We start from the raw sequence: 16,202 nt of genomic DNA on the forward strand, positions 1-16,202 counted from the left end.
GACCAAAGGCTTTGTATGATTTGCTGCAAGAAAAAGTTTTATTTGGTACACTGGGCATGACCCTTTGCAGGAGCTGCTCTTTGGTAAGTCATTGCAGGATGCAGTAGGGGGAGGGGGCATTTGTCCAACCCACCCCCCTCCTCAAAATAAGATGGCACTGTTCCGGATTCTTTTACAAACCGCAATTATCACGATCCAATATTATATCATACTTCTGCTTGCCTTGGCGACCTAGATTCCTTCACGCTTGGCCTTGGGGTTATATCAACTGGAACCGCGTGACAAGCAAATGACGCATTATATGACGTACTTACCGCAAGTTTGGCAAGCTCAGCAGAAGTTCAAGGGTGCAAAACGAAGCTGAAGGGTGAAGAAAGATGAAATGCGTCAGAAAGAGTTGTGGAGTCGTTATAAATCCACTTTTCGATGCAGGTAACCCAAAATAACGTGGTTCAATTTTTCTCCATTTGTGTTGTACTTTAGAACGATGGTGCAGTTATGGGAAACTGATGTTCGAAGCCCTTTCTATATATGCATTCCATTCATCGCTTTTTTCGATTATATTTTCTGTTACAGAGATAATTTAGTGCAATGAAGTCTAATTAGTGCTAATTGGGCATTTTGATCTCGATTTCAGGGGCAAACGTTTTTATCAAGGTTATATATGATTCGTCAATAATATGAGATCAATCCTGTTTGTTTCGCTGATATTCGACGTATGTTTGGTAAGTTAGCCAGTTATTATGATCGTAACTACAAATTCATCAAACGTGTGCGGTAAATCACGAAGGAGACAGCTAGGTTACACATAGCAAAGATGTTTTGCATCAGTCAGCCTCGGTTTAATTGCCTCTGGGCTAAGGGACTGGTCATAAAGTACCGGGGGGGGTGGGCTGGAAAAATTCATTTTTACGAAGGCTAGTTTTGTGTGACCCACCCTCATATTTTTGCAGAATAATGCATGGCCCACCCATATTTTTCAGGTAAAAAATGAAATGACCCACCCCTAGTAAATAAAGGTAAGACTATACATAAAACTAGACAAATTAGAGGACAAGTATGATAGAGGAAGGAGCACACATGCACAAAGTCTTGTTTTTGAAGTTTATCATTGCATGAGATCTATTTTTGTTGAAATACCTGAAATGATTTTGAGAAGATAATGTGCATCTAATATGTATCATTAATAACCACATGGAATCATAGTTGTTCATTTTAATGGATGCGAGTGAACTTGCCCTTTTCTTGATAGAATGTGTAGTTCCAGAAAATATCCTTACCCCACCCATGGAGGGAATTCAAGATTCTGGAGGGGATGGTGGTAAGAGAAAGAACAAAATTACAGAGATTGTATGAAAGAAACTTGGAAGTTCCTGGCGGTAGGGCGTCCTTTTATAAATTCCCTCTGTGATGGGGGATGGATATTTTCTGAAACTACACAATTATAATTTGTGCTTTTACTGTTAATACATTTCACAGTTTTACTGGCAAAAGGCACCATTTGATGCAAAACATGTGCAAAAATATTATGTGCCCCACCCCTTTAATGATGCATGGTTTTTGCTAGCCCACCCCTTTTTACATGCATGAAAACAGTGACCCACCCCCCCTTTTTTTCCAGCCCACCCCCCCCCCCTGTACTTTATGACCAGTCCCTAACCTGTGGCATTTTTGGAGACATTTAATCTTTGCTTTTGCAACGTATGCGCCCGGATTTGGACTGGGACTCAATTAATCCCAAGAGACGGGAAAGTCGTTTAGGAGGGTCGTAAGGTTTTTTCAATATTGTCGAGTTTGTAAAGTGATGAAAGGTTTCAAAAAACTGCATGTAGGCTAACTGTAAACATCTTAATTTGTGGCTCTGCTGTTTGGCAATACTTTTAGAGTAGTTCTGACATCATAGCAGTTACCATGGCAACAGATCAGCTCAACAAAAAGGACCTCTAAATTTTACTTTTTGCCAAGGATCACAGCAAAGGAGATTTGATCACAACACCTTTACAGTGCTCCTCGAGGTTGGGATTTTTCTGTACTTTTGGTACATTAGCCATGGGGCGAGGTATTTAACGAAAATTTCCTTTAAAACATCAAATTTGCACCCTATGCCCTGCCTCCCCCAGTCCCCACTCCCCCTGCCAGCTTAACAGTGCTAGGTGCATTGATTACACATGCACCACTGTTATACAAACCCCCTTCCAAAAACAGCAAGCATAAACAATTAAGGTATGGGGCTGTGTGGAAATCTTACTAAATATTAGATAGAATAGATTGGTATAGGTTTATTTGTTTTGGTTTGTGTGGCTCGCAGAAGGACTATGACTTAAGGGATTATTTTGTCCAGCTGGTATAAATCGTTAAAAGAATACGAAGCCTAATGAAACAAACTTTGATGGTTCAAAGAAAGCATTTAAAAGGAAATATTCATTCTTAAAAGTCTCTCTTTAGTGTTTCTTTTGATACAAAATTTAATAGCATGTAATTTTCCATGGTGATGTGCACTAAAATCATTAATCTGGCCTGATGATAATAATTGATGTTACACTGCATGGAAGTGACATACACTTGAAACTGTAGATAAAAGATTAATAATTAAGAGAGCATCGCAGTTATAAATGCAACTCAAGCAGCAACAAAAAAAAGGCTAAAGTATGATTCAGGCTTGAATGTGATTCAAACCCATGACCTGTGTGATACCAATGCAGTGCTCAGTACCCACTGAGCCATGGAGCCAACTGGGAGCCAATTGTTGTTTTGTGAATTTGTGATAGATATTTACCTGTTTGAGTAATGTATAATAATAATAATAATAATAATAATAATAATAATAATATCCAGGAAGCCCACTCACCTTGGCAGTTTTCATTGGGGCCCTGCAAATTAAAAGTAAAATAAAAAATAACATTACCTAAAAAATGATTTCACATTATCAAACGAAGTGAAGAGATGGTAATAAAATTCATATCTTTGAATTGTAGACGTAGTTAATAAAGGCAATGGTTATAAATCCTGACAAACTTCTTTGATTATGTTTTTGTTAGCATTCTTGGCCTTGATGACTGGCACAAACCACAATAGGTTTTAACTGACCAATACAAACATGCCTGTTAAGATATTCAACTGTGGTGTAAACATTAAAACAAAGGATTGTCCATGGTCACTTAAATTGCAGCACCATTGTTTTCATGGCAAGGTTTCATAACCTGAGTCCCTCAGTTAACTCTGCTGTAGGTGATAGAATTAGAAAATCAGAGACAGATCCAAAGAAAATGCCTGGCAAATTAAAGCTGTGAGATTTTTTTAACATTATTTTACTACACTGCATGTATACATGAACAAAAATAACATACATTGAATTTGGATTTTATTGAGTAAATAATTTGTCACTTAAACCTCTCTGTATCTCCAACCCACTCTACACATGACAAAATATTTAGATACCCCAGAGACTTAAAAAGAGGAATTTGAATACTTGCAGCTGTATAGTTATAACGTACACATAATTTTTCAATTTTAAGGTCCTTTTAGTGTACAGTGTTGCTGAAGGAAAAATTTGTGGTGGAAATGAGTTTACCATCACAGACTCAAATGGAACCTTTATAAGATGTCTGCGTTGTGAAACTTGCCATCCAGGGTTTGGCTTAGAGCCAAGATGTGGTGAGTCTTTGCAGGATCCTCCGAATGTGAGTTGTCATCCCTGCAAAGCTGGGACATTCTCCAGTGAGCATGACTCCTCTTCATGCAAAGTGTGTCACCAGTGTGCAAAGGGTGAATCAGTAAAAGAGTTTTGTAGCTACAAATCAGACACCAAATGCAGTGGGAAATGTGAAAAAGGGTTTTATTTAAGAAAGAAGGCCCCTCATAACTGCCAGAAATGTTCTACCTGTTGTTCTGATGAAAAAGATGAGAAGATACAAGAATGTATCGATCAAGGCTTGAATGAGCAGTGCAGTCCCAGGCCAGACAAGATTAATTGTGGATCTCCTAAAGCCTCTGGAAGTGGTGTTCTATCCACAACAACTATCATTGTAATTGGAGTGTCTGCTACTTCAGCTATTGTCATAGCCATAGTTGTGGCATACATGTGCTACAGAAGGCGAAAGAGGAATGCACAACCACATATTGTTGATCATGAGGCAGCAATTTCTCCAGAAAGTGTGCAAGATCAAAGTCCAGCAAAACAAAAAAGTAAGCAAACTTGTAAGTTATGCCAAATATATTAATGCATGAGTGTGTGAGTGTACAGTCGTACATATTTTCACTATACATATCATGTATACTGTATGTACACTGTAGGTTGTTTGCATTGCCACCATGTTGGTGTACAGAACGAAAGAAAATTTGTTCACATAATTGGCATAAAAGTGGAAGTGAACTCCCAGAGGAGAAGAATCTTATTATGTTCCTGTAGACCAACATGGCCGCTGTGATGTCACATGCAAACCATTAATAGCTATAGCTGCCACATGCAAATTGGGTTTATTTTCTTTTAACAATAAAAGAAAAAAATTCTTACTTATAAGAATCTTTTTTTAAGTGTTTTTTTTTTTTTTTTTTCAAATTGGAGTCCTAATACAGTGTGTGTCTTGTGCATGATTCAATACATGCTACCCAATTCTGGATTCTTGGATAGGTTTTTGAATGAGATTTACATGTAAGGTTATTCCAAACCTTTCCAGGTGTTCCTCAGAAAAAAAATGTATGCATGCCTCTTTTATAGAAACCCTAGAAAACTATATGTCACTGTAAAGCTGATAAAGTGGAGAAGCAGAAAATATAATAATGAACACCTTTTAAACTTTGGTAGTCTGGTGCAAGCCCTGAAATGCAAAACTGACAGTGTGAACTTTGATGCAGACAACAAACTGGACTTTTTCACCCAAGAGATAATGGACTTTCAAATGCTGTCAGGCTTTTCCAATATTCCAACTGGTTCCTGGGAAAATCTTTAGTTAAAGTTTGACAATGGAATATTTTTCAATGAGTCTCACATGTTTGGATGCCTCAAGAAAGCTATTTTGAATTTCACTAAAGCCTTGACACACTTTGGTGCATTGATGTGACAAACATTTTTGTGAAATTTCGTTAAAATCTCATAAATTTAGATGCCCTATTAATTAATTAATTCATTCATTCATTCATTTGAGTGGTGGTGATTAATGTTTATAACTTAAAACAAACCCAGAGGTTTTGGCCTGTAAAGAGTTGCACAGTTTTCGCACCCCGGCCATTACAGCAGTTGTCAATGAGCTGAGGTCATGCTGCATGCCGACCAATGGAAAGTAACGTGGATAATGCAAGACTTGTGACAAAACAATCTACTTTTATTCCAGCACCAGAAGTTTATGCTAGTCAAGGTCCAAGCATTTCCCTGCCATCAAATGTCCAGAATCCAAATTATCAAGGAACTCCTCGGGAGTCTCACAGTGAACTAAGAGCTTTGCCTCCCCCAGGTAAGTATATCAGGGTAGACATTAGCTTTGTGCATTCTTTGAATTCGCTCTAATTTTACATACATACAGACTGGTTCTTGTGTCGAAAACATAGTTCCATGTTTATTTTCTGATTTGATTGCCTGAATTAATTCATGCAACAATGCCATAACGTTAGCCTAAAAACCGAACCAACTGTCAAGTGATGGTTGAAACAATAATTTCTTTTCTTCTATGTTTATAAAGGCTAAACAAAAGTGATATAACAAGTCTGTAGGCACAACTTTGGCCAAGAGAGCTGTTATCACCTATTTAAAACTTTTGTTTAGCTTTAAATAAATTATTTTAAATATGGATAAAAACATTGGTAAAAATTGACCGATACTTGAACATGTGGCTTAATTGTTCTTGTTATCATGGTGGATCATCGTCTTATGGAAGTGTTATAATAGTGAGCATGCATTACCTCATGTGCATAGAGTCAAGAGCACATGTGCACGTAAAGACTCAAAAAGAGCAAATGGTAGATTTCTCACATGTAATTTTGTATGTTTCAATGTGTGCATTGATCTGTATGTACTTCTATGTATCTGTACAGTAATTTTTAAATTTGAGTGTTTCGTATGTTACTTGTATCATAAGATATATTCAGGTGTCATATCATATTCATACCATAAGACAGCTAGGTTTCCCTACAAGCATGCCTTAATAAGCCATTTAATATTATTTTATTCACCGTTGTAGGTAGAGTGTACATCTCTTAATCTATAAAGGAAACAATTTTTCTTAAGTCTGGTCATTTGCTATACTGATTAGCTTTATATTTCAGTTTTCACAAATCCTGCTGATGAGAAATTGTCAGATGGAAAAGAGAATCGTAGACCACCTTTGGTTCGTCAAGGCAGCCAAGAATCTCAGAAAAGCGGTCAGTTCACTAGTTAATCTGATCAATTGTATACACCGTATTCACAAATGGCGGATGCGCGGGAAAAAACTGGCACTAGGCATCAAAACGAGGCGTTTTAGGATAAACAAAAAATAATTTGCCTGCGAGTACAAGCTCACAGAGAGAATATTTAGCTGATAAGCTCTTAAACAGGAAGTTTTTCAGATCGCTGGTTTTATTCCGAACGAGAGAGGTCTAGTGTTTCTTGGTTCGTTTCTTGTAGCAATCCCAAATGCAAAATAGACGATCACGGAAACAAATCGGTTAGAGTTTTTGTTTCCGAAGGATTCAACTTTCGAGCGCAGATGGATAGAGATACTACAGAAGTTTGTTTGGTATGTCTTTCGGAATCCGAAGGTAAGATAGGTCTTGAAAGAAACAAATTGAACATACAAAAGGATGCATTTCTAACGAGAGTTGCGTGATCAACTTCGTATCGGACGTTCCGAGCGCAAGAGAGACTACAACCATTTGTCTAAACCGCTATAATACCAAGAAAAAAAAAGACGAAGACGACAACGAAAAGACGTGAAGGATGTGGAGAGAAACGGCTGGACGAATAATTTAAAAAGAAGCAACGGGTGAACCAAGACTTGTCTGTTTCGATTCATTTATATTGTAGCCGTACTGTAAACAACAAGCAGAGAATGCAGTCCCCTCAAAATTCATAATTTATTAAATCAATCAAGTCATCAAAATCCAACTGTTTAATAATGGAACAAGCTCAGAAGGAACATTTCTTGCCTGAATGAGAAAACTGCATGTATTCCGTGAAACAGGCCAGGGACTAGAGAACACAGTATTGTGGCTTTTTAACCGGCATTTCGGTTGAAATTATTAAAGATTTTCATACTTAATTAGGTAATTTGTCAGAATTAGATTATCGTATTTCGCTTTACAATGGGTTCCTAAACTTGCCATTCTTTGTAATGCAGTTACAATATAACGCATTTGAGAGTGACATTCCTGAATTTCCTTGCAGGATCGTTTTCTTAAATTGATACCTTACTTCAAGTAGTTCCTCTTGACTTTGGTAACTGCCACATTTTCAATGACTTGCATGAATCTTGGCCAATCTTGCGATGCACGATATCTTTTTTTATTCGGGGGAAAAGCGCCTGAAATGTACCGAAATATTTAAGTCTTGGCTCACATATTGCTTCCTTAGTTAAACTTTTCTTTCAGTAGCTTTCCTCCGCCTCCTTTTGTTTTCGTTTTTTAGGCATTAGAGCTGTTCACAATAGTAGGAGTCGGTTTTTGTAGCTTTTGTGATCGGAACTTCCGAGTAGTAATCACCACGCAACCCTCTTTGGAACTGCGTCCGTTTTTAGATTCATTTTCTTTCCTTCGAAACCTGTTTTAATTCCCTTTCCAAAGAATACATTGAATAAACCTTTGTGGCTCCTGCTAGAGTGAAGATCTTTCTAACAACTTTTCATATTTTCTGTAGACACATTACACTCGAAGGTTTGAAACAAACAATCTAACTCAGTTTTTTTGCTGTGAGTGTCTAGTTTGCATTTGAGATTGCTACAAGAAGCCAACCAATAAATAATAAACACTAGAACTTGAACTCGTCCGGACTAAGTGATCAGAAAAACTCAATTTTTAGAAACTCAGCACTTATCGACCCTCTAGAAGCTTACATTCGCTAGAATTTTTTTTGTTTATCCTAAAACACCTCGTTTTGATGCGTAGTGCCAGTCTTTTCCGCGTGTGTCCGCCATTTGTGAATACGGTGTATGCTTTATATCTTTTGTGGTAAGCAATTGCATTGTATTATTATAATTTTAATATTTTTGTGGTAACAAGTGAAATATGTCAAATGTGGCAAGAATACCCTTGATTTCCAAAGAATAAGTGTGATCTTGCTGTGACAGAATTCCACATACAGCAATGACAAAAGATTTAGATGGTAAATGAAAAATAAATGTGAATATAAATTATTTAAAAGATCAAATTGCTTCTTCTTTCACCAATGGGATCAATCATAGCTTGATATTAAATTAGATCAATCTAATAATTTAATGAACCTGTGTGGATGGCCCCCACAAAAGTGACAACAATGTCCTAATGTTTTTTTTTTCTTGAAAATGCAAGTACTCAGTGACCATATACTGGATATGATAGCTGGCAATATTGCTGACTGGCTCAGTATGATCACAAGTCCATGTAGTACATTGGTTGTTGGTGATTGATGTATTTCAATTTTTTTTTCTGTAGTTGTCATTGATTGGAGGATTTTGATCCTCTTTGGTTTAAGACTAGAACCTGTTCTCTCAGGGGTCTACTTTGTTACTAATTGGCTGTCGTGTTGTTTGATGCATGGTGCTTCTTTTCCTGAGTCTACTGATGGTTTACTGTAGTTATCAGGTGGTAATATTGATCATAAAGGCACTCAACAATCTGCAATGCTTTTTAGTAATTAAGGGTGGTGTGAATCATACGCTAGGTGCTGGTCAGCATGAAAAGGCTTCCTGCAGGGATTGCGTAGCTGAGAGGGGGCAGGGGAGGGGGCGATGGTGGTGCAGGGGCAGGGGGGAAAACCTCCATCCATGACTGTGGTATGCAGTTAATTGATAAAAATCTCATGAACAACCTGTTTAAAAAAAGTTATCAACAATTGCAATCAATGATGTCGCCTTGAGTTTTAATGGCCAAGATCACATAGGGGTAATGCTTTCGTAAATAACATTATGTTTGGATTGACAATTTTCAGGAGATGGGGAGCCTAGATTCAGAAAGCGTAGTGGTTCTGCAATCGGTCTCGAGAAGCTTAAACGGAAAATGTCTGAAAGAGATGATTCGCTTTTGGAAGAGGTACAGTATTAACTATAAATATTTGTCACAACTGAGAACTAACCATCACCCCCCCCCCCCCCCCACCCGGCCACTCTCTCTCAAAAAAAGTAAAGAATAATTGGCAAGTGAAGTGAACTGAATGAAGAAATATGGAGCAATTGGTTGACAGTACAGAGCTCATAATATTTATTCTTTTTATCTAGACCACCATACTGCCTCTTCCTAACAATTTAACCAGTGTTAGTAATCCATCAACAGCTTCAACATTTTTTTTCCCACTACCGGTACTTTTTACCTGGGTTACTCAGCCCACTGCTAGACATCCAGTTTTTGCTCAATCAAGCACCAAAACTAATACTCAAGCCTGACATCAGGTTTTTACCAATAAACCTCTAAAAACGCTCCAGCAAGAATTCCTGGTTCCCAAATTTCCTCCTGAAAAAGTAGCTCAATGAAACCTCGTCTACAAAATTCCCTTCACCGCATGTTTGTGGAGCTTACTTTGGTGAAACTAGAAGGTCGTTAATAGCAACAGGAAAAAGGAACATGCTAGAAACGTTAAAATGTGCGCCAAAGGTTCTAATGTGGCTTACCAATTGCTTGGTCCAAAAACCACCAGACTGACTTTGAGAATGCCTCAATCATTGGCAAGTCCAATTGTTGCAACCTTAAGACCCTTGAGTCCTGGCGTGATAACATGAAAACTGTTGACACTGACAATAACTCATGCCCACTCTGTAATCAATACCTTATTCTTCTTAACAAATAATGTTTTTCATACTTATCACCTGTATAATTTGTTCATTTTTTGTACTTATTAGTCCTCATTTCATATTCTCTTCATATTTTATCTGTTGAAGACAACAGGACGGTTGTCGAAAGCTCATACCTTTTCAATTTTTAGCCAGAGAACGTTTTAAATTTTTAATCATCATGAATCCTGGTTACGGCTCTTCAAGTATCAGGTTTTACTTTACTTTTACTAGTGACTTGAAAACCCAGGAAATTGCACTTTCAGGAGTTTTAAAAAACTTAAATAAATTTCCTGGGGAACTTTACCCCAGACACCCCTTACAACCTTGCGCCTTTGGTGCTTGCATTATCAGAAAATGGTCAGTTTTTTTCTGGATCCATTCCTGATACCGTAATAGGTAATGTAACCAGTGCGCTGTGTGTGCCGGTCAGTATTAAACACTCAGAAGAACTGTTTGAGATACTAGTGCATGGTTTAGAGGTAAAGTTTGATAGAAGGTTTTGTGGTAGCCTGTAAAATGGGAGTCAAAATTGTAATGCTCCTCTACTGTTTGCTGGACAAATAAAAGGCATTTGTATCCAAACCTCACAAAAGAAGCTTCAGTCATATGTGAGGTGACGTCATGCACCTGGTTACTGCCAGGTTAGAGATTATATGTTATTATGCAGAGTTATTGAGCCCAACTACTTGTGATCATGCTATACATACTGTATTATAACCATGCATATTATAATCCAGATCCTAAATTTTACTTTTTTCTCTTCTAGGAGCCAGATGAATCACATGGTAAGACATGACATTTTTCCAGTAAAGGTCTTTGTCTTTTGTCAGTGTTAATTACAGTATGTGTATGCACAGTGTATCTGCTACATAGAATGAAGCAACATGAACACAAATTATAAACGTCTACACTTTTTTTTATAAGAATGTATACAGTAATTTTGGGACTGAGGCTGAACATTCTTAATTTTTCTTGCAATTTGAGGTTGAAAAGTTCTTAAGGTGTTCTTAAATAATCTTTTTTTGTTGTTGTTGTTGTTGTTGTTCAGTAATCTTTTATAGTATTTCAATAAATCTATGTGGACGTGACCAAGACTCCTATTATAATATTACTCGGGTTAATTGGACAATATAAACTGAATTTTTAGTTGTATTATTTTATCCGTATTTATACATTTGATCAGAATAAGAACTGTGTTCATAACTGACTCTCAGCCTGGGTAATGTTCTTAGGACTTTGTTAAATTTTAGTTAATCTCAGCCTCAACTTTCTAATAAAAGCGGTTCCTATAAAAAAAAGAGTGTACAGTTGTAGGCCTTCAAAGTAACAGAACTCTAATCGTAGACATTCCCATTTGGTCAAGAGGTGTGTGCCTTCTTTGGTTTTTAAAATAAGCTAACTATAGGTAAAGAATTATGAAAATCTAAATTTATACAAACACGCATAAGTCAAGCTGAAAATGTCATATTTTTCATGTTCGTATATCACCATGCAAAAATACCACCCGGGGGTACCAAGGCTGTACATAGCGGTGGGGCAACGGGGGTGCAGCTGCCCCGGCCATGAAAACTGAATATTTTTTCTAACAAAGTGGTTGAGTTTGCTGAGCTATTTCTTGTAGCTATATTAGTCCGAAATCACAAGAAAATCGACTGAAACCGCCGACGGGTTAGCTCAGGTGATTGAGCATCGGACTACCGTGCGGGTGGTCGTGGGTTCAAACCCCGGCCGGACCAACACTCAGGGTCTTTAAAAAACTGAGGAGAAAGGGCTGCCTTTGTAATGACATCTGCAAATGGTTAGACTTTCTAGTCTTCTCGGATAAGGACGATAAACCGTAGGCCCCGTCTCACAACACTTCAATGTTCATGACCCTGTGGGACGTTAAAGAACCCAGACACTAATCGGAAAGAGTAGGGCATGGAGTTCCCGGTGTGCTGGTCTGGTCTTTGTGCTGTTTCATGATTTCATGGGTTGAGTGGGTAGGATGAGGTCGCTAATAGACATATGCTGATGTAAGCCACATTTTAATATATAAATGAATAGAAAATGCGGTATACAAATGCATTACCATTACTAATTGACTGAAAAAATCTCCCTTCAATGTAAATTCAGTGTGTTTTGTTTTCTTTAAAGGTCTTAAAGGCAACTTTCTCTGTAGGGGTGAAAACTAAAACTTCCAACTAGAAACCCTGTCTGTATACGGGAGACCCCTCCCAGAGGGGTGTGGGAGTTTGCCTTCCCCCCCCCCCCCCTGACAAAAAATCCTAGGTACGACCCTGGGTACGTCAAGATGCCATTTCTGGGGGAGGGAAGAGGGGGAGAAAAGCAGCTGCTCTCGCAGGCTAAAGTGATGCTGTTTGCCAATTTCTGTCTTCCTTTTGCCAATTAATTCAATCAAAGCAATTTGTTTGCAGAGCCAATAAAGATTGAGGGGCATCCTAGATCACAAACAGCAAAGGAAGGATCAAAAGTGGAATTGAAATGTAATGTCCAAGGACAGAACAGACATTTACTGTATCAGTGGTTTAAAGATGATGTGGCGGTGCTTGGACAAAATAGTGCGAGTCTTCTCCTGGATGCTGTGCAGCTGAAGGATTTCGGTCGTTACACTTGTTATGTGAGTTACCCAGATTGCTTTGGTGAGGGTGAAAAGTCTTCTCCTGCAACACTAGATGTCATCCCCCAGCCTCTTAATGGAATGAGTGAGTACAGCAAAATTCCAATTTATTTACAAGATACAGCATCAACTATGGAGACTGAATGTAATTGAATAATTTTCGGCAAGACTACCTTAATGCCTTTTTTTGCCTTTTAATCGAAATTGCTTCAGATAAGCTCTGTTTTGGCACAGATCAGAGACAGGTTATCATCTAAGAAACTTACAGTTTCAAGCAAGATGCTAAATAAACAAGAAATAACAAGCGACCTACACGATGCTTGATGCTTGACTGATTTGTTTTGTTCACAACCAACGTTTCACTTGCCCTGGTTCAGTCTCGGAGATAAAAGAAAATAGTCGGCGCTAAAACCCTCTCGATTTAAAATACACCTGGTCATGAAACAACTCTAAAAATGTTTGGTTCTGACTAAGGGTAGTATTTAATTGCCTCTATTGCTTAGCAGCCTAGTTCTGATGGTGTTTTTCCACAATTTCCTGTTTGAAGTTTCCAAGAGGTGTGCTAAGAATGTAACCTTTTATTTAGGAAGCCAACACTAACTGCTCTATTGGGAAACTTATCAATTTTAGAAACTAAAGATACCTGTTATAACTAGTAGCACCCCAAAGTAAAAAGAGACATAACCACGCTGTGAAAGAGATAGTACAAGCAGCTATTAATGAAGCCTAGAAACCGCACATCTGTTTTCAGTTTCAGATTATCAGTTTATTATTATTATTTTTTTTTTGCCATTATTCTTGCACATCGTTACAAGATAAATATATATTAAAATATAAAAGATAAATAAATAGCAAAATAGAGAGAAACATATGGCAAGGATGCCCATAGAGAAACCATTGGAGCTTATACGAGCTACGGGCTCCTCAAAAAAATTACAACTTTGAATCAGGATTTTAGGTGTAGTTTATTTAATTTACCAGTACATTAAGGTTAAAAAGCAAGTACACAATCAAACACACACCGGCAGCAAAACATAAAACAGCACGTTCAAAACAGGAGTAGTCCATTTAGGAGAAATGATCTTAATTTAGATTTAAACAAACTGTCTGATATCGATATTCGTTCTACAGGGAAATAAGCAAAAGGAATTGCAATTTCTAGTATTGTAACGATGAATATGACTTGTGACTCTACATCTAGTAGAGTATTGAGTGTTTTCCAGTGACTTGATAAATTAAAGCCATTTTGTACCTCTTTGCTGGTTTTCAGGACCCAAACTTCTGGCAGAGTTAGACCTTAATACCAGAGATGATGTTGCATCACTCCTGGAAAACAAGAGATATGGCCTGGGAGATTGGAGGCAGGTAGCTGCTCACTATGGTATGAAAAACCACCAAATAGGAGCTTTAGGCAAGGAACCTGGAAAAAAACTCATGGAATTTCTAATGGGATCCAAGCCCAACTTGACTGTTTACGATTTCTGTAAGTTGCTAAAAGACGACAAAATCATGAGGTTTGATGTGGTGAAAATTCTTGAGGATCACTTTTTGCGTCGAGAAGGAGATGCGTATGTCTGATTAACAGATCCGAAAAAAATTATTCCCCTGGCAATTCACTGTCAAGCGACAAACTCATTATTTTCTCGACCTTGCGAGACCTGATGCACGACTCGATTCGCGATTACTAAGCCTCGATCCGCAATACTCGATTCTCACTCGTTTCGAGGATCGAGGATCGAGGATCGAGACTAAAAAGAGACTGTCAACTACGTACATGTACGTGATAGTTCGCGAACTCGATGATGTATGAAATGGTAGGTGGACCATTAAACCGCTGCTTGCAGTGTGAAATCTTTTTTAAAGTGTAACTCGCTTGGAAGCAAGTTTTTGATAAAGTTTTACCTTCTAATTACAATTGTTTAGCTCTGTTGCGTTGAATCCTGTCAGAATTCAAAATAATTTCAACGGCTTTTCTTTGATTGATGTCCACTAAACCTCAACTTTATCCGCTTCTTTCTGAAGGCGGTGCAAGAGTAGCGTGTTATTGGTAACCGCTGAAAACTGATTTTCTTTGTGTTTTATATGGTTGTATAGATTTCGAGTTCTCCACTCCAGTGTACGACAGAGTACAAAGATTAGAATATTTTTATTGAATCAAGTTTTAAACAATTAAGCACCAACGTGGATCTCATGGATGGTCATCAAACCATTAGTCCCCGCAAAATGTGCATGCAGCCCTTGAGAACTTGTTACATAAACATTTTAAACTTACCGCACAGGCTGTGGCTGCCAGATAACAGACAATTTTTTATAGAATTCATGCGTTGTCGACGTGGAGCCCATATGAAGGATTTTAATAGCCTGTGAACAGGCTCCCAAATAGGGTATAGAGCGAAGACTCGCCCGGCTCGCCAATTTTTCTTTTCGCCCTATACCCCACTTGGGAGCCTGTTCAGTTTTGAATAGTATATAGAGGTATTTTTGTATTGGTAGTGTCATATTAACACGGACTTAGGTGTAGTTCCGAATTTAGGAGATTGTAGCTGGCCTACAAATTTATGTAATTTTACTATTTCCCATCCTATTTGTATACCGATCACTAGTGATTAATCTCAGTTCTTGCAATATTTAATAGTATTACATGTATTTAGACAAGGGGAAAAATGTGAAAGATTGTATTTTATTTCAACCAGCTATAGGAAAATAAAAACCTTATGTTTGTAACGGTGGTGTGGTTTATTCAAAGTGCCCGGCAGAGGATTTACAAGCTTTTCAATTGTGAAATAGAAACTCGTGTGTAAATGAAATATGGTTGAAAGACAAAATAGATGAATGGCCATCACAGCCTTCATTTCACAACTGCCCAGGACCTGTACACAGTAACGCATTTTCCGGTTTGAAAAGGCATACTTTAAGATACGTTTTCGCCTATTGTTCACAATGGAACGATCGAAAACGCTGATGAAAGAACGAATATCGATATCAGACAGTTTGTTTAAATCTAAATTAAGATCATTTCTCCTAAATGGACTACCTCCTGTCTTTTGAAAACGCATCGTCTTGAAAACGGTTCGTTTACACACGGGCTTTTGAAAACGATGACTTAAATAGCGTCACGACATCGCTTCCAGCCCAAATCCGTGCATCTACACTTTAGGGCGGGAAATGGTTGGGCGATGAAACGAGCGGTCCGCTCTTCGTGCAATGTATGGCCAAAGCTATTAAAATAGTTAACCCCCCCCCCCCCCCTTCCCTCTCCATGTTTTTATCTGCGAATTGTAATCAGCATGTCAAGACGCAACTTTTGCATAGACAAAAAAAATCGTAAGGAAGGACACGTCCAATTCTTTATGTGCGACACTCCCGTCACTCCCAATCCACTGCATCACACCCGTGAGAGGTCTGGTCCTGTATACTGCTTGAGTAGCATTGGTGAAAGGAAAAACAAAACTTTATCATTAATTCACCACGTTTACCTGCAAACAATGAAACAGAAGGGTTATTACAGGAGTTAGAAATTAAAGGGGAAGTATCACGAAAATTTGCTGTCATTTCAAAACCCAAAAATGTTTGACTGTCAGCAGAAACAACGAAATAATTGTAAAGTTTGTTAAAAATTATCACCCCAGTGCAATAAAACTGTCGATTAG

At 38.0% G+C, this 16,202-nt stretch overlaps 1 protein-coding gene across 6 annotated transcripts in view; it reads left to right on the forward strand.

Annotated features, from left to right (window-relative positions):
* Positions 1–303: 303 nt before the first annotated feature.
* Positions 304–16,202, forward strand: part of LOC146463273 (uncharacterized) — a 42,154-nt gene continuing 26,255 nt past the window's right edge. For 3 of the 6 annotated variants that reach the window (XM_085084636.1, XM_085084640.1, XM_085084639.1), the window contains exon 1: positions 304–432. Coding sequence is in view for 3 of the 6 variants with exons in the window: in XM_085084641.1 (XP_084940767.1) it covers positions 681–725; positions 3,516–4,197; positions 5,331–5,450; positions 6,259–6,354; positions 9,095–9,195; positions 10,699–10,717; positions 12,350–12,637; positions 13,823–14,130 (1,659 nt within the window). In the remaining 3 variants the exon portion in view is untranslated. Of the gene's footprint in view, positions 433–637; positions 726–3,515; positions 4,198–5,330; positions 5,451–6,258; positions 6,355–9,094; positions 9,201–10,698; positions 10,718–12,335; positions 12,638–13,822; positions 15,277–16,202 lie in introns of those variants that run through there. The other 3 variants (XM_085084641.1, XM_085084643.1, XM_085084642.1) reach the window with 3 other exon arrangements.

Source organism: Pavona decussata, unplaced genomic scaffold, assembly GCF_977016875.1.
Source record: "Pavona decussata unplaced genomic scaffold, jaPavDecu1.1 SCAFFOLD_179, whole genome shotgun sequence".
Lineage (NCBI taxonomy): Eukaryota > Metazoa > Cnidaria > Anthozoa > Scleractinia > Agariciidae > Pavona > Pavona decussata.